Consider the following 27,850-nt stretch of genomic DNA (forward strand, 5'->3'; position numbering starts at 1 on the left):
ATCGCGCGAGTTCAATGCTTCCACGCATTCGTCAAATCAATTTGACGGATGCGCGGGATTTCGGTCCGCTGGTTAGACGTACTAACCAGCGGACATGTCCGACGGACAGCTCTCCAGCGGACATGTTTCTTAGCATGCTAAGAAACTTTTGTCCGCTGGAAATCTGTCCGCTAGCCTGTACACACGATCGGATCTGTCCTCTGAAACTGGTCCGCGGACCAGTTTCAGCGGACATGTCCGGTCGTGTGTATGAGGCCTGAGTACGCCGTCGGATCTAAGGTGCATATTTATGCTGGCCGCTAGGTGGCGTTTCCGTCTATTTCCGCGTCGAGTATGCAAATTAGCTAGATACGGCGATCCACGAATGTACGTCCGGCCGACGCATTTTTTTTATGTCGTTTCTGTAAGGCTTTTTTTGGCGTATAGTTACCCCTGCTATATGAGGCGTATCCTATGTTAAGCATGGACGTGGTTCCAGTGTAGAATTTTGAAAATTTGACGTTGTTTGCGTAAGTCGTTCGCGAATAGGGCTTTGCGTAGAATGACGTTCACGTCGTAAGCATTGGCTTGTTGTGGGTTAATTTCAAGCATGCGCACTGGGATACCCCCACGGACGGCGCATGCGCCGTTGAAAAAAAACGTCATTTACGTCGGGTCAAGTAAAATTAACATAAAACACGCCCACATCTTTATCATTTGAATTCCCCGCCCTTACACCGGCAGATTTACGTTACGCCGCCGTAACTTTAGAGGCAAGTGCTTTGTGAATACAATACAAAGCACTTGCCTCTCAAAGTTGCAGCGGCGTAGTGTTACTACGATACGCCTGCCGAAAATTACGATTACGCCCATAATTGAAATACATACATGGGAATGGCTTTTACTTCACAAAGGATTTGTATCTCTATCCATCCATTGCTGAGATCTACACAGTACAGCCAGATAATGGAGCCAGATCGATTACCGGTACTTTTTTAATACTGCAGTTTAACAAAACGTCTTGGTCATCTCGGTGGACCAAGCCCATGATTGGACAGTGAGGCGGCAGCAGAATACTGTAGAAGTCATCCCTCTGCTCTCTATTCCTGTAAGACATGTTCCTTGTAAGCACATGTGCACTTAGGATACCTGATTGGCTCCCAAAGTTAAACCCCCCCCCCCCCGCCCCATTCAGTCTAAAGCCTCAAGCCGCGTGCACACGACCGTTTTTCATGACGTGAAAAATGCAATTTTTTTAAATGGTCATTAAAAAATGATCGTGTGTAGGCTCCAGAGCATTTTTCTCAATGTGAAAAATGGCCATTAAAAATTTAGAACATGCTCAAACTTTTATCGTCGTTTTTCACGTTGTGAAAACGGTCGTGTGTGGGCTTTAACGACAGGAAAAAAACACGCATGCTCAGAAGCAAGTTATGAGACGGGAGCGCTCGTTCTGGTAAAACTAGCGTTTGTAATGGAGATAGCACATTCGTCACGCTGTAACAGACTGAAAAGCACGAAGACTGAAAAGCGCGAATCGTCTCTCACCAAACTTTTACTAACACAAAATCAGCAAAAGCAGCCCAATGGGTGGCGCCATCCGAATGGTACTTCCCCTTTATAGTGCCGTCGTACGTGTTGTACGTCACCGCGCTTTGTGTCAAAAGTGTCCGATGTGTCCGCCATAATGTCGCAGTCATGATAATAATCGCAGATCGCTGCCATTACTAGTAAAAAAAAATAATAATAAAAATGCCATAAATCTATCCCCTATTTTGTAGATGCTATAACTTTTGCGCATACCAATCCATAAACGCTTATTGCAATTTATTTTACCAAACATATGCAGAAGAATACATATCGGCCAAAACTGAGGGAAAACAAATGTTTAGTATATTTTTGGGGGATATTTATTGTAGCAAAAAGTAAAAAATATTGCTTTTTTTTCAAAATTGACGCTCTTCTTTTTTTGTTTATAGCGCAAAAAATAAAGACGGCAGAGGTGATCAAATACCACCAAAAGAAAGTTCTATTTGTGGGAAAAAAGGACGAAAATTTTGTTTGGGGGCAACATTTTACCAAAAATATGTAGAAGAATACATATCGGCCTAAACTGAAAAAAAATATATTTTTTTTAATATTTTTTTGGGGGATATTTATTATAGCAAAACATAAAAAAACATATTTTTTTTTTTTTTTAAATTGTCGCTCTTTTTTTGTTTATAGCAAAAAAAATAAAAACTGCAGAGGTGATCAAATAACACCAAAGGAAAGCTCTATTTGTGGGGAAAAAGGACGTCAATTTTGTTTGGGTGCCACATCGCACAACCGTGCAATTGTCAGTTAAATTGACGCAGTGCCGAAACGCAAAAAGGGCTCTGGTCAGGAAGGGGGTAAATTCTTCCAGGGGCTGAAGTGGGTAAGCAGTTACAGTAGTTACAGTTTTTTTTTCTTTTTGGATAAAGATTTTAAATAGATAAAAGCTGATCATTGTAAGCCCCCTGTCAGCGGTGAATGGTTTATTCTGAAAAAAACAACAGACCCACTGGCCAGATCACCAGGTAAAAATAAATTAAAGAAAGCTTAAAGTGGAGGTTCACCCGGAAAAGTTAATTTTTAACATTAGATTAATGCTCATTTTGTCTAGGGGAATCGGGTAGTTTTTTTTAAAAACTAAGCAGTACTTACCGTTTTAGAGAGCGATCTTTTCCGCCGCTTCCGGGTATGGGCTGCCGGACTGGGCGTTCCTATTTGATTGACAGGCTTCCGACGGTCGCATACATCGCGTCACGATTTTCCGAAAGTAGCCGAACGTCGGTGCGCAGGCGCCGTATAGAGCCGCACGGACGTTCAGCTTCTTTCGGCTACTCGTGACGCGATAGATGCGCCCGTCGGAAGCCTGTCGGAAGACTGTCAATCAAATAGGAACGCCAGGTCCCGAAGACCATACCCGGAAGCGGCGGAGAAGATCTCTCTCTAAAATGGTAGGTACAGCTTCGTTTTAAAAAAAAAACTACCCGATTCCCCTTCACAAAATGGGGATCAATCTAATGTTAAAAAAAATGTTTTCGGGTGAACTCCCACTTTAAAAAAGAAAATGAATGCAGCCATCACACGTGTTAAGCTGCAATATAATAAATGTTTGCTTTTGGGTTTAATACTGCTTTAATGAATACATACCAGAATTAATTGGTGTATTTTTAGATCTGCCTGGAGTTCAGCTGCCTTCATTATTTCCCACAGTAGATTTAAGTCATGAAAAGACTCCTATGCAAGGCATTGTTTTGTCGGCATTGTGTCCCTAAGTGTTCACCTGAGGCCTGTGATCATAATGTCCCCTGACAGCTTTGCTCCAATATTAATGGCCGAAAGTAATTGCTGTAGTTCATAGGTAAGTGATCACTCTGACAGTCAAAGCGCTTACAGTGAGAAATCTTTTTGTAAATACAATATCTCAGTCTAGCCTGTCATTTTCAGTTAGAGAGAGATTTGCTCATCTATAGCTGAGGACGCAAAGACAGTTGCTCCATTACTGTTGCTGGGAAATATTTTTAGGTATGGCCAACAAAATTATTATTATTTTTTTCATATTTGAGCATAATTCTCATATAATTCAATCAATATATGGAAAAAGTTCTATGCCTTGGAATATTAATACATTAGGTTCTGTTAAAAAAGAATTGCAGGTTTGGATATTTTATACATACAGGCCCAGATTCTCAAAGGAGATACAACGGCGTATCTCCAGATACGCCGTCGTATCTCTGAGTCTGAGCGGTCGTATCTTTGCGCCTGATTTTTAAGAATCAGTTACGCATAGATTTCTATTAGATCCGACCGGCGTAAGTCTCTTACGCCGTCGGATCTTAACTGCATATTTACGCTGGCCGCTAGGGGCGTGTACGCTGATTTACGCCTAGAAATATGTAAATCAGCTAGATACGCAAATTCACGAACGTACGCCCGGCCGACGCAGTACAGATACGTCATTTACGTTAGGTTTTTCCCGGCGTAAAGTTACCCTTGCTATATGGTGGCGTACATGCGGCGTACCAATGTTAAGTATGGACGTCGTTCCCGCATCGAATTTTTGAAAAATGTACGTCGTTAGCGTAAGTCGTCCGTGAATGGGGCTGGACGTCATTTACGTTCACGTCAAAACCAATACGTCCTTGCGGCGTACTTTGGAGCAATGCACACTGGGATATTCCACGGACGGCGCAAAAAGGTCAATCACGTCGGATCACAAATTATTTACATAAAACACGCCCCCCCTGTTCCACATTTGAATTACGCGGGCTTACGCCGGCCTATTTACGCTACACCGCCGCAACTTACGGAGCAAGTGCTTTGAGAATACTGCACTTGCCCGTCTAAGTTGCGTGAAAAACGAGGCGTAGCGTGAATATGATACGCTACGCCGGAACAAAGATACGCTCTTTTACGAGAATCTGGCCCACAGTAGTTATTATATCTCACATAAGTAAGTACACCCCTTTACTATTTTTCGTAAATATGTTATTACATTTTTTCATGTGACAACACTGAAGAAATTACACTTTGCTACAATGTAAAGTAGTGAGTGTACAGCTTGTATAATAGTGTACATTTGCTGTCCCCTCAAAATAACTTTATTTCCATGCAAAGGTAAAGCATAATGGGCTAATATGCATTGCATAGTAGTCCATTATGTGTCACTTACCTGAAACCTAAGCCTGCGATGTCTCTGCTGGCTGTAAACGTCCATCTTCAGCCCTCTTTCTTCCGGGGCCGTGAACTCCGGCTCTGTGATTGGCCAAAGTCAAGTGACGTCACTCCCACGCATGCGCACGAGAGCCGCCAGTCACGGCATGCCCCCAGCTAGAAACGGCACACCGTGCCCTTTCTAAACTGCGCATGCGCCAAATACATTGGCGCATGCGCAGAAGAAATGATCATACAAACCGGGTAGGTTTAGGAGATATTTGTTGCACCTACACATAAGCCTCAATCTAGGCTTACCTGTAGGTAAAAGTGATTGTACAGGGTGTACAACCACTTTAATGTCTAAACCGCTAAGACTTGGGATCCAGTATAAAACTATACGCCACACCGCATACTAGCTCATTATGAAATACTTACCTTAAAACGAGGTGTAGGGAACTTACCTGGTCCACGCCGTGTGATAACAAAGAAAAACAAATATTGTGCTCCCCAACATCCATTGGGGTCCACAATTCCTACTGATACCAGTTGTGCCAAGGGCGGGTTCGAGACAGTTTCAGGGGTTGATAGCCAGAGCGTAGACCCAAATCAAACCTGCAGCTCCTTCGGGGCTGACTGAACTTAGGTTTTAAAAGGGTAACTTAGTCACTGAGTAAGGTCTCGTACACACGACCGAGTTTCTCGGCAGAATTCAGCAAGAAACTCGATGGGAGCCGTATTCTGCCGAGAAACCCGGTCGTGTGTACACTTTTCGCCGAGGAAGCCGACGAGGATCTCGTCGAGCCAAATAGAGAACATGTTCTCTATTTCCTCGTTAGTCAATGGGAAACTTTGGCTCGCCAAGATCCTCGGCGGCTTCACAAGGAACTCGACTAGCAAAACGATGTGTTTTGCCCGTCGAGTTTCTCGGACGTGTGTACGGGGCCTAACCGTTATTCGGGCTCATTGAAGACATCTAGACAAAAAAGGGCTTATGGGTAAATTATTTTACATGGTGGCCCCTTAAAAAATACACCATCCACAGATTTTATTTAGTGGCCATTGTTAAACCGGAACATTGTTTTGTGGACAGTAATATTTCATCCCTGGCTCTTACTCACAAGTCTGGTGGTTCTGGTGGTTAGTATATGAAGCAATACAAATGTGACACCACAGTAGTACAATATACATATAGGGAGGCCTTCAAACGAGACTCTCTAGGAAATGTATACAGATAACCACAATACACCAAGTACTTGTTGATATTATATACATTTTCTAGTGGCTTCTTATCCCATCTTGAGTTCTCCTTTAACATAACAAGAGGATATTCTTACCTGAAATGACCCTGCATGATCCTCTTCTTTTTCCCCTTCTTTACCTTCTTTCAGTGCAATAAGTGTGAATCCTCTGAAGTACGCCGGAGTAGTAGCCGAGAGGGTGACTGCAACACAAAGAGAGAAGAAACTGAGTCCCTTTGATGGCTAGATTATAGAGATATCCTCACTTCACAGACTCCTCAAACCATCTGAATTGGTGTAGATAACCAAAAACAAACCAAAAATCTTATTTGGAGTATAACACCAAATGGGACTGGCATTTTAAACACAAATTTAACCTAAAACAGAGGTACGTACTGTATTTGGAATAGGAAAACCTTGAGTCCTCCCATGAGAGAAATAGTGTGAATGTTAGAAATAAGGTCACAGGGAAGGTCAGTATGAGAGTTACTGTGAGATTTAGTGTTCGGGTTAGGCCGCGTACACACGATCAGTCCATCCGATGAGAACGGTCTGAAGGACCGTTCTCATCGGTTAACCAATGAAGCTGACTGATGGTCCGTCGCGCCTACACACCATAGGTTAAAAAACGATCGTGGGGCGCATGCGCGGCGCTGATCGGGATGGACGCCTGAGGCTGTAGCTCCGCTCCACTCCGGACCAATATCACTGCTAGAGGGCCATACGATCAAACTTTTCTCCCCAATTTTGACACCCCTCAAGCCGCAACCTAGTAGTGCATGCCGCCGAAGAGGAAGAAACAGTCCAAGGGCCCGGCTCAGCACACGTTGACGCACTATCTCCTCCGTGCACGGGAGCAGGACAACATGTCGCAAGATGGCGCCGCCGAGGATCCGGGCCTACAGTTCCCTCCACTGCTAGCCTCACCACCGCGTGGGTCTCCCGCATGGGGTTTGGAGACGAACCGGGAGCACCAGGCCGGATTATCTAAGGCTGATCTTGATGCCAGCTTGGAGTCTATGTACGAGAAACTGGCCTCCAAGTTCCAAACGGAACTCCACAAAACCTCCCACACGTTGTCGCAGGAGATCGCGGCCCTCGGCTCGAGAACCGATCTCCTGGAAACTAAGCACGACGAGCTGGCGTTGGCCTATGGAGACCTAAGCAGGGAATATGACTCACTATCCACAGCGTTTATACAAATGCAGTCCCAAATCGAGGACCTGGACAATCGTAACAGGCGCCATAACCTACGCCTGCGGGGGGTCCCTGAATCAGAAGCGGAACTTATTCCCACGGCCATCAAGATCTTTAAGTCCCTACTCCCTAACTGTGATTCGGCGGCATTCACCTGCGACCGCATTCACAGGGCTTTGAGACCTAAGCCACCCCCGGACAAACCCCCGAGGGACATAGTCCTTTGTATGAAGGACTTCCTTATTAAAGAAGAGATCCTGAGGGCTGCGCGCTTGAAACAACGGATTGTGTTAGATGAGCATGTTATCCAGATCTACCCAGACATCTCCCCAGCCACCCTTGACAGACGCAGGGGCCTGAAGGAAGTCACGGCGATTCTCCAATCAGCCAGGATCCGCTATAAATGGGGATTCCCCTTTAAGTTGTCGATCCCCCACAACGGTACAACTTACATCGCGACTTCCCTACTGGAGGGGCAGGAAATCTTAGTGAAGTTGGGCCTCCTGGACGCGGCCGCGATCCGTCGCCCACCCTCCACACCTAGACCTGCTCCGATCTGGCAAACTCCTCGCAGAGACAGAAGGAGAATCAGGTACGATCCTGGGGACAGAAATCCTAACTGAACTACACCTGTAGCCCCGCATGGGACATTTCTACACTTCCTCTTTGGCGACCACTACCCTCTGCGATGGAACAGTTTACAAGTTTTTCTTTTATTAGGCTATTTACTTTGATCCTCCATCCATCTATATTGCTCTCCCCCGGGAGTTGGTCCCGCGGAGCCGTGTCATGTCCTCCCCACCCAGCTACATTGAACTTCCTTTGTTTTCTTGTGTTAGTGTCGAATCTTTTCCACTACACGTTTTTGGACCAGCTGGGCTCGAGACCGAGTTGTCTCGTTTTGTTCTGATTTTCTTGTTGTCAGGTTGTGTTCTTGTCTACCTGACCCAATGTTTAGGTGCTGCATTTTGTTTTATTCTCTTTTTTATTTTTATTTCTGGTTTTCATATATTTTTTTTTCAGGTCAGCGATTTTATACTTATACTTTAAATACCTGTCTTGCTGCTAAACTATGTGCTCCACGGAGGTGGGCTTTGATTGAAGTTCCCTGGCGCTATTTTTATGTTCATGGGTCTATGATTATGGTGGCGCCCCTAGAAGGTAATACTTTTAGGTCATTCCCACAAAGGGCGGTTCGCTCTAATTTACACTTGCAAATTATAATTCCCTTTTTCTCCCCTTATGCCTGTCACATGTATCTCACATAATGTGAAGGGGTTTAACTCCCCGATTAAGCGGCGTAAAGCCTTCGGCATGTATAAATCTTTGGGTGCCAAGGTCATTCTTCTACAGGAGACCCATTTTGCTCATTCTTCCCATCCCAAATTTTTTCACAGACAATTCCCTCAAGCTTACTACTCTCTCCACTCCTCTAAATCTAGGGGCGCTGCCATACTCTTGCACTCGTCCTTTCCTATGGAGGTTAAGCAAACTGTAAAAGATTCTGAGAGTAGGTATGTTATAATCAAGGGTCTGGTGAATAACAAAGAACTGACTATTGCCAGTGTTTATGCCCCTAGTGATGCTCCTGTCTCATTTTTTAGCTCCTTTTTTGCCACCTTGTCCAAGTACCAGTCCTCGCATATGATAGTTGGGGGGGATTTTAATATGGTGGCCAATGCTAACTTAGACAGATGTACCACCGCTGCCAATGCCAGAGCTTTTCCTAAGACACTGACAAGAAGTCTTCTGGACCACCAATTGGTGGATACCTGGAGGGCACACAATGTGGGCGTTAGAGAGTTTACCTTCTACTCCCACCCTCACAATAGCTCAGCTAGGCTGGATTATATTTACGCATCTCCAGTTCTATTGGCTAACTCCTCGTCCTCCTCGATACACAATTGCGTTTGGTCGGACCACCATGCAGTTTCTTTCACCATGAATGTAATTGGTCTCCCCGCTTCCCCTTATTCTTGGCGCCTTAATGAAGCACTTCTGTCTGATGCTGCAGTTCAGCCAGAGGTGGAGAAAGCCATACTGGAATATTTCACATATAACGCCATCCCTGAAACCCCGTTTGCTACGGTCTGGGCCGCCCATAAGGCGGTGATCCGTGGAAAACTAATTGGAATTTCCGCGGCGCGTAACAAACAGAACAGACATAAGATTCTGTCGCTTTCGTCAGAGTTAGACCTTCTTTATAAAAAAGCAGATTCTCTGCATTTGGACTCCACTAGGCAGGCGATAGACCAGAAACGTCTGGAATTAGATACTCTGCTCTCGGACAGGGTTGAAAAGTCTCTGAGATGGTCGAGGGCGCGGTTTCTGCTTCATAGCAACACGGCCTCTTCCATGTTTGCTAGGAAATTGAATCAGCAGACGCGCCCTCCACATGTTTACAGACTAGATGTGGGCCCAGGCCGTACCTCCTCCCACCCGCAGGAGGTGCTTCGGCACTTCACGCGGTTCTATTCCACTTTGTTGGCAGCCAGACCCTCGGAACCCTCAGTGCAGAATGATCCCTGGTTCCAGGCCCTTCCCCTTCCCTCCCTTTCCTCCTTACAACAAGATAAATTGAATGCACCAGTCACCCCGGTTGAAGTCCTGAGAGTGATCAAATCATTGAAATCGGGTTCAGCCCCGGGGCCCGACGGGTTTTCGTCAATTTATTATAAAAAATTCTCTGAACCACTATCCACTAGATTGGCCCAATTGTTTAATTTAATTTTGCAAGGTGGTAGCTTCCCTGAAGAAATGTTGCTCGCCAACATGTCCTTGATCCCTAAACCCAATAAGAATCATGCTCTCCCCCAGAATTATAGGCCCATATCGGTAATTAATAATGACCTTAAAATCTTCTCTAGGATCATGGCCGATAGATTAGCAGGAGTTATCCCCTCTCTTATCTCCCCCTATCAGTCAGGCTTTATCCCCCATAGGTTTATCACAGATAATATCCGCTTAGCCACGAACATTATACAGGATGCCAACTTATTTTCCCGTAAACTTTTCTTATTGGGCCTGGATATACATAAGGCCTTTGATAGTGTCTCCTGGAACTATCTATCCACGCTTTTGCCCCGTATGGGCTTCCAGGGGGAATTTTTTCATGCGTTTCAGGCATTGTACCGGAACCCAAAAACACGAATCCGAATCCCTGGGTGCAGCTCAGACTTTTTTAGTTTAGGAAGAGGCACGCGCCAGGGTTGTCCCCTTTCCCCTCTTATCTTTGCATTAGCCCTTGAACCCCTGGCCATTGCCATTTTAAATAACCCTGATATACGAGGATATACCAAAAGTTTTTCCACATACAAGTTCTGTATGTATGCGGATGATGTTCTAATGTTTGTCACTGACCCCTTGCTCACCTTGCCCCCGCTGTTGTCCACTCTGACTGCCTTTGCGCGGGTCTCCGGTCTCACGGTCAATGTTACAAAATCAGTGGCTCTGCCGGTAGGTTTCTCCCCTGCGGAGATAGATCACCTGAAGCAGAGTTTTTCGTTCTCTTGGAGGGTGGACTCCCTTTCTTATTTGGGCATTGACCTGACCGGTGACCACTGCAAACTCTATCAAGCCAACTACCCCAAGATGTTTGCTAAGTTGAAGGGGCTTCTGAGGCTCTGGGCCCCGTTACACATTTCCTTCCTCGGCAGGATCACAGCTATTAAGATGACAATCTTGCCCAAACTCCTTTACCTGTTCCGTTCCCTTCCTGTCAGACTTTCTAAATCCCTGTTGCTAGATCTCCAGTCACACTTCAACAAATTTATATGGCAAAGCAGGCCCCCGAGGTTTTCCAGAGATGTACTATACCGTCCAGCAGCCCAGGGGGGTTTAGGGGTACCTCAGATTTGGCTCTATTATCTGTCCAGCAGGTTTACCCAACAGGCTCAGTGGAATATAGCAAATTCAAGAGTCCCCTGGGTCGGGTTTGAGAGGGAGTCCATCTCCCCATTTTTTCTCCCCTCCCTATTATGGTCCTCGTGTAAATCATGGCCAGGATTACACTTAAAGAACACCATTGTAGCTGACAGTTTGAGACTATGGTTAGGTTATAAAGATAAACTTAGACTGGTCTCAGCGGCCCCACTGGGTGCTTCATTCCTCGGAGATCCTAGATTCCCCTCTGCCTTCAATTCTCCGGACTCATTTGTCATTTGGAGGGACTGTGGTCTGACCCAACTAGATAAATTCTTGGTGAACTCACAGTTTGTCACGTTCTCGCATCTACAATTGCTCTACCCTTTACCCACTAGGGAGTTTTATCATTTCCTGCAAATCAGACATTTTTTCCAACAACATTACCCCCTCCAAAGTTCCGGCCCATCCTCCCTTTATGAAGATATCTGTTCCTCAGCCCCTAGACAGAGAGGCCTCATCTCCTTGGTTTATAGATTCTTAGAGTCAGTGACAGAATCTACTTTAGTGAAATATAGAAGGGACTGGCAGCGAGAGTTGAATTTAGAAGAGGATACCCTGGACTGGGTCAAAGGATGGCAAAACATGCGCAAATGCACTAAGTCTCTGACAGTTAGAGAAACGGCAGTTAAACTCTTGATGAGATGGTATTACACCCCCCTTCGACTTAGTAAAATGTTTCCGCAGGCTTCCTCGACCTGCTTTAGGGGCTGCCCACAACAGGGTTCCTTTATTCACCTATTTTGGGAGTGTGAGAAATTGTTACCCACCTGGACGGCAGTGCGGGAAATGATTGACGTGTTGGCAGGGGAACAAGTCACCCTGACCTTTAAACACTGCTTACTGTTCCAAGACGTTAGTGATACTCCCAAACATATGGTTAGGTTGATACACTCCATTTGTATCGCGGTTCATTGGGCTATTGCTCTTCACTGGAAAAAGCAAGTGGTCCCTTTCGCTCCTATAGTTACTCGAATAGACCAGATGATGCTCTCAGAGAAAATTTTTCATACTTTACATGATACGATCCCAATGTATGACGCCAAATGGAACCCATGGTTTCTATATAGATTACAGGTATAACTGACCCTGAATTTAGTTTATTATGATTTGTTTTTCTTTTTTTTTGTGTCTTGCTCATTTCTGGTATTTATTTTATTTCACTTTATTATTTCCAAATGGGCATTTTTCCTTCCTCTTATATAATATTTTCTTTCCACCTTGGCGTAGGCCACATATGTTGTACGGGTTTAGTTTGGAATACTTCCAGAGTATTTGAGTTCTGATTCCTCCCAGGGCCCTGGGTAGGAGTTTATATGATATTCCTTTTGGTTTTCAGACTGGATGTATAGTTTTTATCATGCATACTTTGTCAATGCTGCTTAAACCACTTTGCTGTATGTGTTCACCTATGTCTTCGGTATTTACCGAGTGTTTTCTATTTCAAATAAAACTATTTGTAAACAAAAAACGATCGTGTCAGAACGCGGTGACGTAAAACACAACGACGTGCTGAAAAAAAACGAAGTTCAATGCTTCCAAGCATGTGTCGACTTGATTCTGAGCATGCGTGGATTTTTAACCGAAGCTTTTGCATACTAACCATTGGTTTTGACCTATCGGTTAGGCGTCCATCGGTTCAATTTTAAAGCAAGTTCTAAATTTTTGGACCGAAGGTTAACTGACCGATGGGACCCACACACAATCGGTTTGGACCGATGAAAAGGTCCTTCAGTCCGTTTTCATCGGTTTTGACCGATCGTGTGTACGTGGCCTTAGAGGGAAAGTAGGTGTTAGGGCCACAAAAAAGATTACTGGAAGAGACAGTGTTAAGGGTATAGGGAGGTTTAGTGATAGAAACAAAGTATCAAATAAAAAGAACTATGGTTCAAAAATGATAAAAACAGCGCTGTGTAATAAAGTGATAAATAACCCCAAAAGAGAGGTTTCTGTTGAAGATACAGATGTGAAGTGCTGGGTGATCAAAAAATAGGTGGAAGTGCACCCTCAAATCTATTTAAGATTCACCCATATGCTGTGAGAGTGCCCACTTCTGAAAAAAAGGCTTGACGCAGCCTGTAAAGGGGATGTTTAGAACTCACAAGCACTCCTTCAAATGATCCTCAAATTCCTCTGTGACGGTCAAACTTGGTGATGTTACATGCAAACAATAAAAACACTATAATAGTGAAGCATTGCCAACATTAAACAATATACTCTAAGTGGGAATTAGTTCCCTATGTAAAATGCCCGTACAGGAAAATAAATAAGAATGAACAAAAAAGCAAGCCTGTATTCTCTGCTGATGTCTGCTGTCGTCTCCGTCCTATGGACACCAGGGGCCGCACGAGTGCTTCTAACGCTGGCAAACAAGTGGATGGTTTGTAGACTGCAGGTAGGCTTCCGTGTTGCGCTGTTGTAGGCGTGGCTACAACAGCGCAACACGGAAGCCTACCTGCAGTCTACAAACCATCCACTTGTTTGCCAGCGTTAGAAGCACTCGTGCGGCCCCTGGTGTCCATAGGACGGAGACGACAGCAGACATCAGCAGAGAATACAGGCTTGCTTTTTTGTTCATTCTTATTTATTTTCCTGTACGGGCATTTTACATAGGGAACTAATTCCCACTTAGAGTATATTGTTTAATGTTGGCAATGCTTCACTATTATAGTGTTTTTATTGTTTGCATGTAACATCACCAAGTTTGACCGTCACAGAGGAATTTGAGGATCATTTGAAGGAGTGCTTGTGAGTTCTAAACATCCCCTTTACAGGCTGCGTCAAGCCTTTTTTTCAGAAGTGGGCACTCTCACAGCATATGGGTGAATCTTAAATAGATTTGAGGGTGCACTTCCACCTATTTTTTGATCACCCAGCACTTCACATCTGTATCTTCAACAGAAACCTCTCTTTTGGGGTTATTTATCACTTTATTACACAGCGCTGTTTTTATCATTTTTGAACCATAGTTCTTTTTATTTGATACTTTGTTTTTATACTGTTAATGGGTTTTTTCCATTTTAAATAGCTGCTCTTGGCCTTTTATCAAATTTACCACTATTTGATAGAATCCACCTCACTTGTTGACACATCTTTTTCTTCACTTGGGATCAGTTGATACTAGATCCTAGGCGCCGGAAGTGCATTTAGGTTCCCTGTTGTCTGGTTTATGCACCTTACTATCTAGGTTTAGTGATAGGGTTACAGAAAGTGTTGGCCGGCGGGCTGGCCGGTGAGTAAAGCTTGGATCTTTCCTTGGTCTTGTTTATATCATATGTTGCCTTCCTATGCTACTTGCTGCAATAGGCAGTTATAGGTGGGGGTGGTGGACACCATCTTTTGTTGTAGTATTACTGCCATATTGGTCAGGCAGCGCACTGACACCTTTGCAGCCATTGTGTGATTTGCTGGGTGTTCGTGTGCTCCTGTACCTTTAAGAAGGTGTGGGCTCCCTTCAGTCCACCTGACCTCCACCTATCAGAATGCATGTGCTTCCTTTGTGGAGTCTCTCAGAAGCTAGAGATAGGACCACAGATACCAGGGTGCCGTGACGAGGCTCTGTAGCTTATGCATGTATTTGGAAATGTGTGCAGACTAAACCATTGTTTTAACGCATACTGTTAGATAGGTTGAATCAGTTGTCAGAGAGCTGGCCGGTGAATAAAGCTTGGATCTTTCCTTGGGTATATCCTTGGTCTTGTGTGGGCTCCAGAGAATTTTTCACAATGTAAAAAATGTCCATTAAACATTTCGAACATACTCTAATTTTTCACGTCGTTTATAACGTTGTCGTTTTTAACGTTGTAAAAAATGGTCGTGTGTGGGCTTTAAGCAAGTTATGAGACGGGAGCGCTCGTTCTGGTAAAACTAGCGTTCGTAATGGAGTAAGCACATTCATCACGCTGTAACAGACTGAAAAGCGCGAATCGTCTTTTACTAACACAAAATCAGCAAAAGCAGCCCAAAGGGTGGCGTCATCCAAATGGAACTTCCCCTTTATAGTGCCGTCGTACGTGTTGTACGTCACCGCGCTTTGCTAGAGCATTTTTTAAAAATGATTGTGTGTATGCAAGGCCGTTTTAATGATCAAGTTGAAAAAAAAAATCTTTTTTTCTAGAGCCTGAAAAACGTAATTTTTTAGAAAATGTTTTTCACGATCGTGTGTAGGCAAGGCCGTTTTAATGATCGGGTTAAAAAAAACTTTGTTTTTTCTAGACCATTAAAAACTTCATTTTTTACAACCCGAAAAATGGTCATGTGTACGCGGCAGTAGAGTTACTGCCGCGTACAGACGGTCGTTTTTTTGTGATGAAAAAAAAAACGACGTTTTAAATCATGAAATAAAACAGCGTTTTTTTTCATCACAAAAAACGACCGTCTGTACGCAGCATTACAGGTAGAGTTAAGGTGATGGTTATTGAAAGCACAGCTGTTGCAGCTTCTTGTCTCATTCCTCTTTCCATGCAGAAATCCGTGGATGATGCAAGAAACAAGCGTTTTCCTCTTAGCCAAAGACACCTTGAGCTACGGAGTCACTTCTAGACTGCTAATTATGAATTCATGGTTTATAGTGTACAAGCCATCCTTGGAATAATAAAATCAGGAGAAGCAACCTATCCAAATAAAACATTTACATTTGATTCAGTTTTGTACTCCTATCTTCTTATAGCAAAAATCCCTAGAACCAATGTCTCATCCTGGTGGAAGTGCGTGGTCAGTGTTCCTTTTTTAATGTCAATAGCAAGCATAAAGGGGGGCTTCAAACCATATGGCCTAATAACAGAAATGGTGAATCACTGCAACAATCTGGAGGGTCGGCTCTCTAACACAAAGCAGTAACCTGTGGTTCGCCATCATCCCCACCCACAGTGCATCAATCATCAGGTAGTAAGAACACTGCCAATTGGTGCAGTGGTTGTATAAGGGGGGTGGCATGTTGGACCGTGATCTGACTCCAAACTGCTGCAGCTAGGGTGACCACATTTCCAAACTGCCATTCAGGGACACATCCCCTCTCTCACCTTTCCCAAAAAAAGATGAGGGGGGAGTGGGGGGTAATATAGTCTCGGGGTGGATGGGGTATTTGGCGGCAGGTTATTTGTCAGGTGAATGTACCACTTGCCATCAGATGCAGTGCCGGTTGCCACCAGATGCAGTGCTGCTGTCACTCCTTGGTGCATGAGCCACGTGTGTAGAAGGAAAGGAATGGCGTCACTATCTGGAGAGTAAAGATCACAACAGATCCCGGAGAAGGAGGAGGTGCCGAGGTGGGTGGGGAGAGCAGCGCTGCACTAGATGCAGGCCTCGCTCCCGGCCTCACTGTCTGAGAGTAAATTGTCACTGCTTGCAAGATGCCAGTCAGCGCCGGCCCTAGCAACCAGTTCTGGAAATGTAGCTATTAGTTAGTAGGGGGTGGCTGTGTCCTCTATTTCATTCCGGTACACTGTATTGTCCCGGAATGAAGGTGCCAGGGACAGACATGTCAATTGCGGGACAGTCCCGGGCAATCCGGGACACGTGGGCACCCTAGCTGCAGCATGGGGTATTTTAACCCTTGCTGCAACATTTACAAGTGTAAAAGAAGGTTAGATTACAGCAATAAATTACGATAGTTGAATTGGGCATTTAAGGAAGAAAAATAAGCCCCTCATTTACAAGGACTGAATAATACTCAGCAACGTTACCATCTACGGATAACAGCATCCTACAGTAACATTTCTCATCTCTTAAATAAACATTAATTCCCGTTAAATAGTAACGGGTGATCTAGCATCTTGGCGCACACTGTGGATTATTTAATGTTATGTGTACACAAAGCATTATCAGATGCATCGGGTTATTGAGCATCCAGATGGCATGGAAGAGATATTTATGAACAAACCTCCTCTGTCCAAAAACATGACATGCCGCCTGTGAGCTGACAAACACAAAACTGTCAGCCGGTTATCCCATATTTTATTGTAGAACAGCCTATTGTTTTATATTATATCATAAATTGTATTATTATTATTATCATTGCATTTGTATTCCATAATGGTCCCTTTTTTTTATTATTTTTAGTTCATGTTCCCTTGTGTTGATTAACTACAAAGTTCAGACACTGCTTCCAATGTTTTGTAGACATGTGGTTTGTCATTTTTACTGCCTTGTCTCCACAAATAACAGCATCTGTCATATATGACTTGAAATAATGGAGGCCCAGCTAAAAGTTTTTGTAATGCCGCGTACACATTATCGGATTTTCCGTCGGAAAAACCTTGGATGGTTTTTCCAACAGAATTCCGCTCAAGCGTGGCTTGCATACACACGGTCACACAAAAGTTCTCTGGACTTTCGACTGTCAAGAACGCGGTGACGTACAACTCTACAGCACACCGAGAAAATGGAGTTCAATGCTTCCGAGCATGCGTCAAATTGTTTTCTAAAATGCGTCGGAATTTTGCGCGTCGGAATAGCTACAGACGATTGGATTTTTTTTTCCGTCTGAAAATTTGAGAACCAGCTCTCAAATTTTTATTGGAGGAAATTCCGACAGAAAAAGTCCGATGGAGCATACACACGGTCGGAATTTCCGACCAAAAGCTCACATCAGACTTTTTTTGACGGAAATTCCTACAGTGTGTACGGGGGACTTATAGTATTTTTGCATAAAGCGGAGATGGGATAAATCCCCATCAGGTTTTTACTGCTGTCTATGTCCCTTCTGCTGGGGAGATTTTAGCTGTCTTCATGTCCCAGGGACCTTAGGGGGCAATGCATAGGTGACAACCTATGCATTGTCACTGGAATTTGCTACGGGAGCCCTCCATCTATGTTCTATGTCCCCATGATGTTGTTTCCCAGGCTGCATTCAGAGATTAATTCAAAAAGTTGAGGGGATCATGGCTGCCATTGGTCACTTCCCACATAATTAGGGGCAGGACTGCACAGAAAGTGGACATATAAGGGTCAGAACTGCCCAGAAGTGGGTGGGATTAGGGCAGGTCCATTGGGAACGAGGGTATGATATATGTGGTCATGGACAGGGGTAACAGTGTAACGGGTGCTGGGATGAAGTTGTTGGCAAATATCAAATTGGTTGCCACTGGGACAGGAAGACAGCAAATAAAACCTTTACTTAACTAAACAAATCGAATTCGAAAACAATTCGATTAGAAAACAAATTCGAATGAAAATTGAAAGCAAATTTGAATCAAAATCTAAAAAATATAAATCGATTTCTGAAAAAGAATACGATAAAATAGAATATAAAGTAATAAAACAATAGAATGAAAATCAAAGAATAGTAAAGAACAGAATGTAATTTACTATATGAATTTCGAATTTCAGAAGATGGTTATATATATAAATGTAATTATATATATATAATTACATTTATATATATAACCATCTTCTGAAATTCGAAATTCATATAGAATGAACTCAAGTTCGAATAAAAAAATATTAGAATAGAGTAGAATAAAATATATTTATATATACAGTGAGGAAAATAAGTATTTGAACACCCTGCTATTTTGCAAGTTCTCCCACTTGGAAATCATGGAGGGGTCTGAAATTGTCATCGTAGGTGCATGTCCACTGTGAGAGACATAATCAAAAAAAAAAAATTCCAGAAATCACAATTTATGATTTTTTAACTATTTATTTGTATGATACAGCTGCAAATAAGTATTTGAACACCTGTCTATCAGCTAGAATTCTGACCCTCAAAGACCTGTTAGTCTGCCTTTAAAATGTCCACCTCCACTCCATTTATTATCCTAAATTAGATGCACCTGTTTGAGGTCATTAGCTGTATAAAGACACCTGTCCACCCCATACAATCAGTAAGAATCCAACTACTAACATGGCCAAGACCAAAGAGCTGTCCAAAGACACTAGAGACAAAATTGTACACCTCCACAAGGCTGGAAAGGGCTACGGGGAAATTGCCAAGCAGCTTGGTGAAAAAAGGTCCACTGTTGGAGCAATCATTAGAAAATGGAAGAAGCTAAACATGACTGTCAATCTCCCTCGGACTGGGGCTCCATGCTAAATCTCACCTCGTGGGGTCTCAATGATCCTAAGAAAGGTGAGAAATCAGCCCAGGACTACACGGGAGGAGCTGGTCAATGACCTGAAAAGAGCTGGGACCACCGTTTCCAAGGTTACTGTTGGTAATACACTAAGACGTCATGGTTTGAAATCATGCATGGCACGGAAGGTTCCCCTGCTTAAACCAGCACATGTCAAGGCCCGTCTTAAGTTTGCCAATGACCATTTGGATGATCCAGAGGAGTCATGGGAGAAAGTCATGTGGTCAGATGAGACCAAAATATAACTTTTTGGTCATAATTCCACTAACCGTGTTTGGAGGAAGAAGAATGATGAGTACCATCCCAAGAACACCATCCCTACTGTGAAGCATGGGGGTGGTAGCATCATGCTTTGGGGGTGTTTTTCTGCACATGGGACAGGGCGACTGCACTGTATTAAGGAGAGGATGACCGGGGCCATGTATTGCGAGATTTTGGGCAACAACCTCCTACCCTCAGTTAGAGCTTTGAAGATGGGTCGAGGCTGGGTCTTCCAACATGACAATGACCCGAAGCACACAGCCAGGATAACCAAGGATTGGCTCTGTAAGAAGCATATCAAGGTTCTGGCATGGCCTAGCCAGTCTCCAGACCTAAACCCAATAGAGAATCTTTGGAGGGAGCTCAAACTCTGTGTTTCTCAGCGACAGCCCAGAAACCTGACTGATGTAGAGAAGATCTGTGTGGAGGAGTGGGCCAAAATCCCTCCTCCAGTGTGTGCAAACCTGGTGAAAAACTACAAGAAACGTTTGACCTCTGTAATTGCAAACAAAGGCTACTGTACCAAATATTAACATTGATTTTCTCAGGTGTTCAAATACTTATTTGCAGCTGTATCATACAAATAAATAGTTAAAAAAATCATACATTGTGATTTCTGGATTTTTTTTTTTGATGATGTCTCTCACAGTGGACATGCACCTACGATAACAATTTCAGACCCCTCCATGATTTCCAAGTGGGAGAACTTGCAAAATAGCAGGGTGTTCAAATACTTATTTTCCTCACTGTATGTATATATATTTTTTTTTTTTTATTATTCTACTCTTCTAATATTTTTCTATTCGAATTTGAGTTCATTCTATATGAATTTCGAATTTCAGAAAATGGAAGATAGATAGAAGATAGATAGAAGAAGCCAGGTCATATTCTATTGTATTTGATTACATTCTATTAAATTCCATTCTGTTCTTTACTATTCTTTGATTTTCATTCTATTGTTTTATTACTTTATATTCTATTTTATCGTATTCTTTTTCAGAAATCGATTTATATTTTTTAGATTTTGATTCAAATTTGCTTTCAATTTTCATTCGAATTTGTTTTCTAATCGAATTGTTTTCGAATTCGATTCGAATAGAATTTGTTTTCGAATCCGATCGAAATATTATCGAATCCGGTCGAAATATTTTCGAATTCGACCGGCTTTTTCGAATTTGGTCGAAAACGAACGAATTCTGAAAACGAATTTAACACATGTAACGAATCTAACTTAACTAAATTAATTAAATGACTAGATAAAACAAAACAAAACAAATTTTTCCCTTTTGCACATGCCTAATAGAGCCGCTGGGGAATCCTAGAAAAGGAGGATCGGGTCTACACTGTGCAAAACGAACTGCACAGTGGAGGTAAGTATATATAACCTATAACATGTTTGTTATTAAAAAAAAAGAAACACAAAGCTTTACAATCACTTTCAATTATTTTTAATTAGTTATTTCAAATTATCAAATTTTCAGGTTTTCAGATTTTCAAATTTTCAATTTTTGAATTTATGAATTTTCCAATTTACGACTATTCAGGAAAAATTGTCAAATGGGTTTTCGTTAATTTGGAAATATCTGAATTTGTCTAAATTAGTTTTGAAACTAATTAGGAACTAAACGAATTGCACATGTCTACCCCCCGCCCGTCCACATGAACTGTAAAGTACCAGCCGGATAGGGCTGTTCACATGCCGCGGGCACGGTGCTTTGCTTTGCGGTTGTGGCATTTTCAGCTCGGAGTGCAGAGTATAGAAGGATCTACATTTTTCAGTATAGAATGTAAAGTTTTGCTCAGCCATTGGAATTCATATCGCGTCACAGAAGGACAACTCCAAGCTGTTGCTACAATGAGCCAATAAATGAGCTCTATTAGGAGAGGTGACCTCCAGTAGACTGAGTGCAAAGACTTGAGTAAATATAGCCGCAAAACAGGTACTTGTCTCTTCGTTTCCCGTAAATTAAATCTAGTAGATATGATGAGGACAACATTGTTTTGATTGACTGACGCATCCATACAAACATTCCACTTTTGCTTTTTTGACTCCGTACTGTGCGTCCTCCCACGCAACAATTTCATTTAACTTGAAATGTGAATTACTTCTGATATGTGTGACCTCTATCTGCATCGTGTAGAGCATTCTGCCTGTTTGCTTGCATTGAGATTGGATCAAAATAAATCATTAGAATCGCATCGTCTGCTCTTCACTGCTTGAAAAACATCTACGGGGGAAATAATGATCACAGGCAAAAACAAAACAAGACGACCATCCTAATAAATATTACAAGCCAATATTATAAACAGCAGAAAACACGCGTGGATGCAGTGGCGTAGCGTGGGTTGTCAGTGCCCGGGGCAGGGCATGAGATTTGCGCCCCCTAACCCACGGATTTTCAGCATGAAGGTAAAAAATCTTCTGTGTGCAGCCCCAAATACTTACCTAAGCCTCATCTCGAGCCAGCAATATGCACAATGGCCTCAGCTCTCTGGGGACTCACTTCTCATTGGCTGTCAGCCAGTCAGCCAATAAAGAGAGAGGGGTGGCGGGCCGAGCTGCAGTTCTGTGTGTGAATGAACACGCTGAGCCACAGCTCGGGAATGAGCCTGATTGGGTGCCCCCAGAGCAAGCAGCACTTGGCAGGAAAGAGAGCCAGGAGTGTCGGCAGGGGACCTAAGATGAGGAAAATCGGAGATGCTCTGTGCAAAATCACTGCACAGAGCAGGAAAGTATGTAAGAATGCCACACAAATTAAAAACGAAAAAGAAACTGCATGTTTATTTTGATGCTAAAAGTATATATATAAAAAAAAGTACCAATAGACATATACAAACCAAGGGCCAGATTCACCAAAGAGATACGACGGCGTATCTGCTGATACGCCGTCGTATCTCTGTTTCTATCTATGCGACTGATTCATAGAATCAGTTACGCATAGATAGCCAGAAGATCCGACAGGTGTAATTGTTTTACACTGTCGGATCTTAAGATGCAATACCGCGGCCGCCGCTGGGGGGAGTTTGCGTCGTAAACCAGCGTCGGGTATGCAAATTAGGAGTTATGGCGATTCCCGACGGATTTTCGCGTTCACTACGTCGCCGCTAGTCTAGTTTCCCGTCGCAAAGTTAGTCGGTTATTTTGGTGCCTTAATCCTATTGCTGTATAAAGTATGGCCGTCGTTCCCGCGTCAAAATAAAATAAAGTCATTTGCGTAAGCCATCCGGGAATACGAAATTACGCTACGCGCGTCGCCGTTCGAAAAAATGACGTCACGGCGCGCAAAGCACAACGGGAATTACGGAACGGAGCATGCGCAGTAGGTCCGGCGCGGGAGCGCGCCTAATTTAAATGGCACACGCCCATTTGAATTGGCCCGCCTTGCGCCGGAGGCCGCCGGCGTAGGTTTTCATCGCAAGTGCTTGGTGAATCAGGCACTTGCGATGAAAACTTGCGGCGGTGTAACGTATCTACGATACGTTACGCCGCTGCAGTTCTACGTGAATCTGGCCCCAAATCCCCTATCTAATAGGGAACAATGCCCAGAACATTCCCCAAGTACTGTATGTAAGAATGTTTATTTTTTTAAAGAAAGACTTTAATATCACTTTGAGTATATTCAATAAAAAAAGTTAATAAGTTTTAAGTTATTTGCCTCAAATTCTGTAGCTGCTGACCTTTTCTAAACACACACTTACCAGTCCAGGGATCCAGTGCTATCCTCACCCGGGCCCGTTCATTGCCAGTCTTTGGGTCCTTGGAGCCGCCATCTTGAATGTGGTTAGCCAGCTGTGACTTCCTGCAGGTTAACAGTTGGTTCCCCACTGCTCAAGGGCGAGTCGCTCTGCGCTTTGTGAATGGACCCGCAGCCTCTTGAGACCTGTAATGTGTCCCAGGAGAATGCAGGCAGTGGGCCCCAATTCCACCTGGATTGCATAGGAGACCCGAGTGGAAGTGGGAGCAGGTATTTGCCTTACATCCATTCATTGCAGTTCAGAACTTACACAGGATCTCTCAGGTCTGAAAAGCAGGGGGTGGAAAGCTGAAGTTACATCAGTGAGGAGAGCTCTGTGAGCTGATTGGAGGCAAGCCACCCCCTTTTAACACAGCACACAGGAACAGACTGTGCCCTCCCCGTCACCATTTTTCTCTTGGTGTCAGGAAACCGCGTCAGAAGCGACTCATGCTGATAGTATAGGAGCGAAGCACCAGACAGAAATTACACTTAGTGCTCTGGATTAAGACAAGTACACACTTTAGAGGGATGTGCTTTGTTCCTTTTTCATGTATGAGGTTTACAACCACTTTAATGATTGCAGAGCTGCAGTAAGTTGTGTCTTTTATATCTTGAGCCTTTAATATTCAGCAGGTTCTTGCCGGTTCTCTTTAATTGCTCCCATATGTGGTATCCTAACGTCATTGTTTTCATAGCCGCCAGACGTGTGCACTAATAGAGCTTTTACTTCTCTTAGCTCAGTTTGCTCCGGTAAATTGTGACCATTATTTGTAGGGAGAGGGACGCTCCCTGAACTATGTTCTCTACACAAAAAAAAAAACCTTCTGCCTATTAGAGCTGCGCTCAAAAATATATTATTACAATCTCCTGAGATTGGACCTCGCTGACCGTCAGTTGTTAAATTGAGTACTTTCCCTCAGGCAGCATTTTAAGGCGGATGGAAGATAACACTTCATATCAGACCCATCACTATCACTGACCGGGTGCTTACAGTATTACAGAAGTGATAATGGAAGATACCGAGGTTCCCGGATACGATGTATATTCTGCACAGCTCATGTCATCACTTTGCTTATAAAAAAAGGATAAATAGTAAAATAACGTATAACACATACAAACAATATTTAGAGCAACACAAAAAACAATGGTGACAATAATACAAGAGCCCTAAGCATTTATCATACCTTTGGGAAAAGTCTTTGTGTTCTTTTCATTTAGCCTGGTGACACCATGAAAAAATGGTTGCCACTGCCAGCTATGCATAGTGAAATTTAAAGCGGTATTAAACCCCAAACTAAAAATATAGGGGTAGATCCACAGAGAATTGGATCCGCGCAGCGTACCAGAGAGAGAGAGAGAGAGAGAGAGAGAAACTTGTAAAGCGCAACACATGCGAACTGAATCGCCTCTGGGCGCTGTATCCATTTCATGGGTAAGGAACCCCTTGACCTCAGAAGAGATGGGTTTTAATCTTTCTCCTGAAGGCCAAGTGGTCCGACTCCAGTCGGATGGTGGTTGGTAGTGCATTCCACAGGCGAGGTCCCTGGACTGCAAATCTTCGATCTCCTTTGGACTTGTATCTGGCCTTGGGTATCTGGAGGAGGTTTTGATTGGTGGATCGCAGAATGCGATTGGGGTTATGGGCTTTTATTTTTTCGCATAGATATTGGGGGGCGTTGCCTTGAATACACTTATGTATTAGACAGAGTGCCTTGAAAGTGATTATGTCTTTTACTGGCAACCAATGAAGGGATGTCAGTGAAGGTGAGATTGATTCCCATGTTTTTTTCCCAGTCACTAGTCGAGCAGCCGTATTTTGAACGACTTGCAGACGAGTGATTTGGTATTGGGGGAGTCCTAGATAGAGGGCATTTGCGTAGTCGAGTCTGGAATTGATGATTGTTCCCACCACGACTGCAATGTCCTCTTTCGGGATAAAGGGCGTGAGTCTGCGTAGTAGGCGCAGCAGATGGTGGGATCCGCTGACTACTGTCCCTATTTGTGCATCCATTGTCATTTAGGTATCGAAAATGACTCCGAGACTTTTGACTTTGGTGCTAGGGGTGATAGTTTTACCCAGAATGGGTGGGGGAGTCCATGTTGACGCGGGGTGATTTTTCCGGTTAGCGTGAAACAGGAGAAGTTCTGTTTTCGAACCATTGAGTTTAAGATAACTGTTTGTCATCCAGTTATCTATTAGTGAGGCATTTCTCTAGTCCAAGAGAATGATCCTTTTTGTTGCAGATGCGGAAATACAGTTGTGTGTCGTCTGCATAGGAGTGGTAAAGTAACTTCTGGTTACTGATGATTTCAAAGAGAGGTCGAAGATAGATATTAAACAATACGGGTGATAAGGGAGATCCCTGAGGGACTCGGCATGACACCGTACGTTTTTCAGTGATAAGACCCCAGTTTCACTATTTGTGATCGGTTTTCCAAGAAGGAGGAGAACCAGGGTAAAACACATTCAGCGACTCCGGCTACTTCAGCTAGCCTAGCCAGTAGTAGTCCGTGGTCTACAGTGTCAAAAGCCGCGCTTAGGTCCAGCAGTATCAGGAGACAAGATTCTCCTTCGTCTGCGGCCTCTAGAGCGTCATCCCATATTTTAAGCAGCGCCAGAAATACGCTACGCCTCCGTACCTTACCTAGCGTTTTTTTTAATCCTGAAAGATTTTGCGCCGTAAGTTACGGCGGCGTAGTGTATTTCTGGCGGCGGAATTCAAATCGGCGATTAGGGGGCGGGTTTCATTTAAATGAAGCCCGTCCCCGCGCCGAATGAACTGCGCATGCGTCGTCCCGAAATTTACCGCCTTGCATTGCGCTAAATGACGTCGCTAGGACGTCATTTTTTTAACTTAGACGTGAGTTACGTCCATCCCGATTCACGGACGACTTACGCAAAAAATTAAAAAAAATTCTAATTTCGATGCGGGAACGACGGCCATACTTAACATGGCAAGTCTAACCATACGCCGCAAAATACCAGCTTTAACTATACGCCGGAAAAAGCCGACTAGAGACAACGTAAGAGAATGCGACGGCTGCGCGTACGTTCGTGGATCGTCGGAAATAGCTAATTTGCATACCCGACGCGGAAAACGACGAGAACTCCACCCAGCGGACACCGAAGTATTGCATCTACGATCCAAAGGCGTACGAAGCCGTACGCCTGTCGGATCGAACCCAGATGCCGTCGTATCTTGGTTTGAGGATTCAACTAAAGATACGACGCGGGAAATTTAAAATTACACCGGCGTGTCAGTAGATACTCCGGCGTACTTCTTCTGTGAATCTGGCACTTTGTGTTCTTTTCATTTAGCCTGGTGACACCATGAAAAAATGGTTGCCACTGCCAGCTATGCATAGTGAAATTTAAAACGGTATTAAACCCCAAACTAAAAATGTAATACACAGTGCATCCGGGAAAGTATTCACAGTGCTTCACTTTTTCCATATTTTATGTTACAGATTTATTTCAAAATTCCCTTTCAAGAAAAAATAAATACAATTACAGATAGATAGATAGATAGATAGATAGATAGATATAGAGATAGATAGATAGATAGATAGATAGATAGATAGATAGATAGATAGATAGATAGATAGATAGATAGATAGATAGATAGATAGATAGATAGATAGATAGATAGATAGAGAATTACAAAAGAAGACAAAAAAAAAACGATAAAAAATTATTTGATTTAAAGCTGAATATACAGAGGCCTTGCCTTAAATTTCTATTTCCTTGTATTTGTGTCTGTTTACATTAATTTGCATTTGGCTGCTGGTTTTGTGTGTGCGCCATTTGTAAAATGATGAATGGTTGTTGGGACTCCTTATTTAAAAAGACCAAACACCCCGCAGAAGCTTGTCAATGGTTTTGTATTGGTTTTTCTCCCAGCAGAGTAATCCTCCCATTGTCCTACAGCTGGGACACCTGCCACACCAAGGGAGGAATGTGATATAACTAAACAAGAACAAAACCCGCTGACCTATGCAGACCAAATGAGGTTGTGTAAATATTAGCAGACTGGTCAGTGAATTCAACTCGTGGGGAATTTTTTCCCAAATGACTATGCTGCAGTATGGCTTTTTTGTCTTCAGTTCAAGCAAGCACCCTAGAAAAATTTGAACTCTGCTTTAATTAAAAAGAAGTCTGCTGAAACATTTTCAAATATTTTTTTAACACATTTTCTCCTTTTGTGGAGCCAATACATTCACGGTTTTCCTATGGGCTGCTGACATATTTCGAAATGAGAGCCAAATAGGCTCTGTAGATAGGATTTGGCTATATTTGAAAATTGTTTTTATATGTACTGTCATGCCGCGTACACACAATCATTTTTCGGCTTGTAAAACAAAGTTTTTCAGCCTCTAGAAAAAAACAACGTTTTTTCCAACTTCATCATTAAAACGACGTTGCCCACACACGACCGTGAAAAAAAAAATGCTCTAGCAAAGCGCGGTGACATACAACACGTACAACGGCACTATAAAGGGGAAGTTCCATGCGGATGATGCCACCCTTGGGGCTGCTTTAGCTGATTTTGTGTTAGTAAAAGACGATTCGTGCTTTTCTGTCTGTTACAGCGTGATGAATGTGCTTACTCCATTACGAACGGTAGTTTTACCAGAACGAGCCCTCTCATCTCATAACTTATGAGCATGCGCAGGTTTTTCACGTCGTTAAAGCCCACACACGATTATTTTTTACAACCCAAAAACGACATTGTTTAAAACGTCGTTAAAAAATAGA

At 43.3% G+C, this 27,850-nt stretch overlaps 1 protein-coding gene across 1 annotated transcript in view; it reads right to left on the reverse strand.

Annotated features, from left to right (window-relative positions):
* SPON1 (spondin 1) overlaps nucleotides 1-27,850 on the reverse strand; it is a 343,817-nt gene that overhangs the window by 276,483 nt on the left and 39,484 nt on the right. Inside the window, 1 exon segment of the mRNA XM_040328285.1 lies at nucleotides 6,000-6,106. Coding sequence (XP_040184219.1) covers nucleotides 6,000-6,106 — 107 coding nt within the window.

The sequence above is a fragment of the Rana temporaria genome, chromosome 11 (assembly GCF_905171775.1).
Source record: "Rana temporaria chromosome 11, aRanTem1.1, whole genome shotgun sequence".
In the NCBI taxonomy this organism is placed as follows: Eukaryota; Metazoa; Chordata; class Amphibia; order Anura; family Ranidae; genus Rana; species Rana temporaria.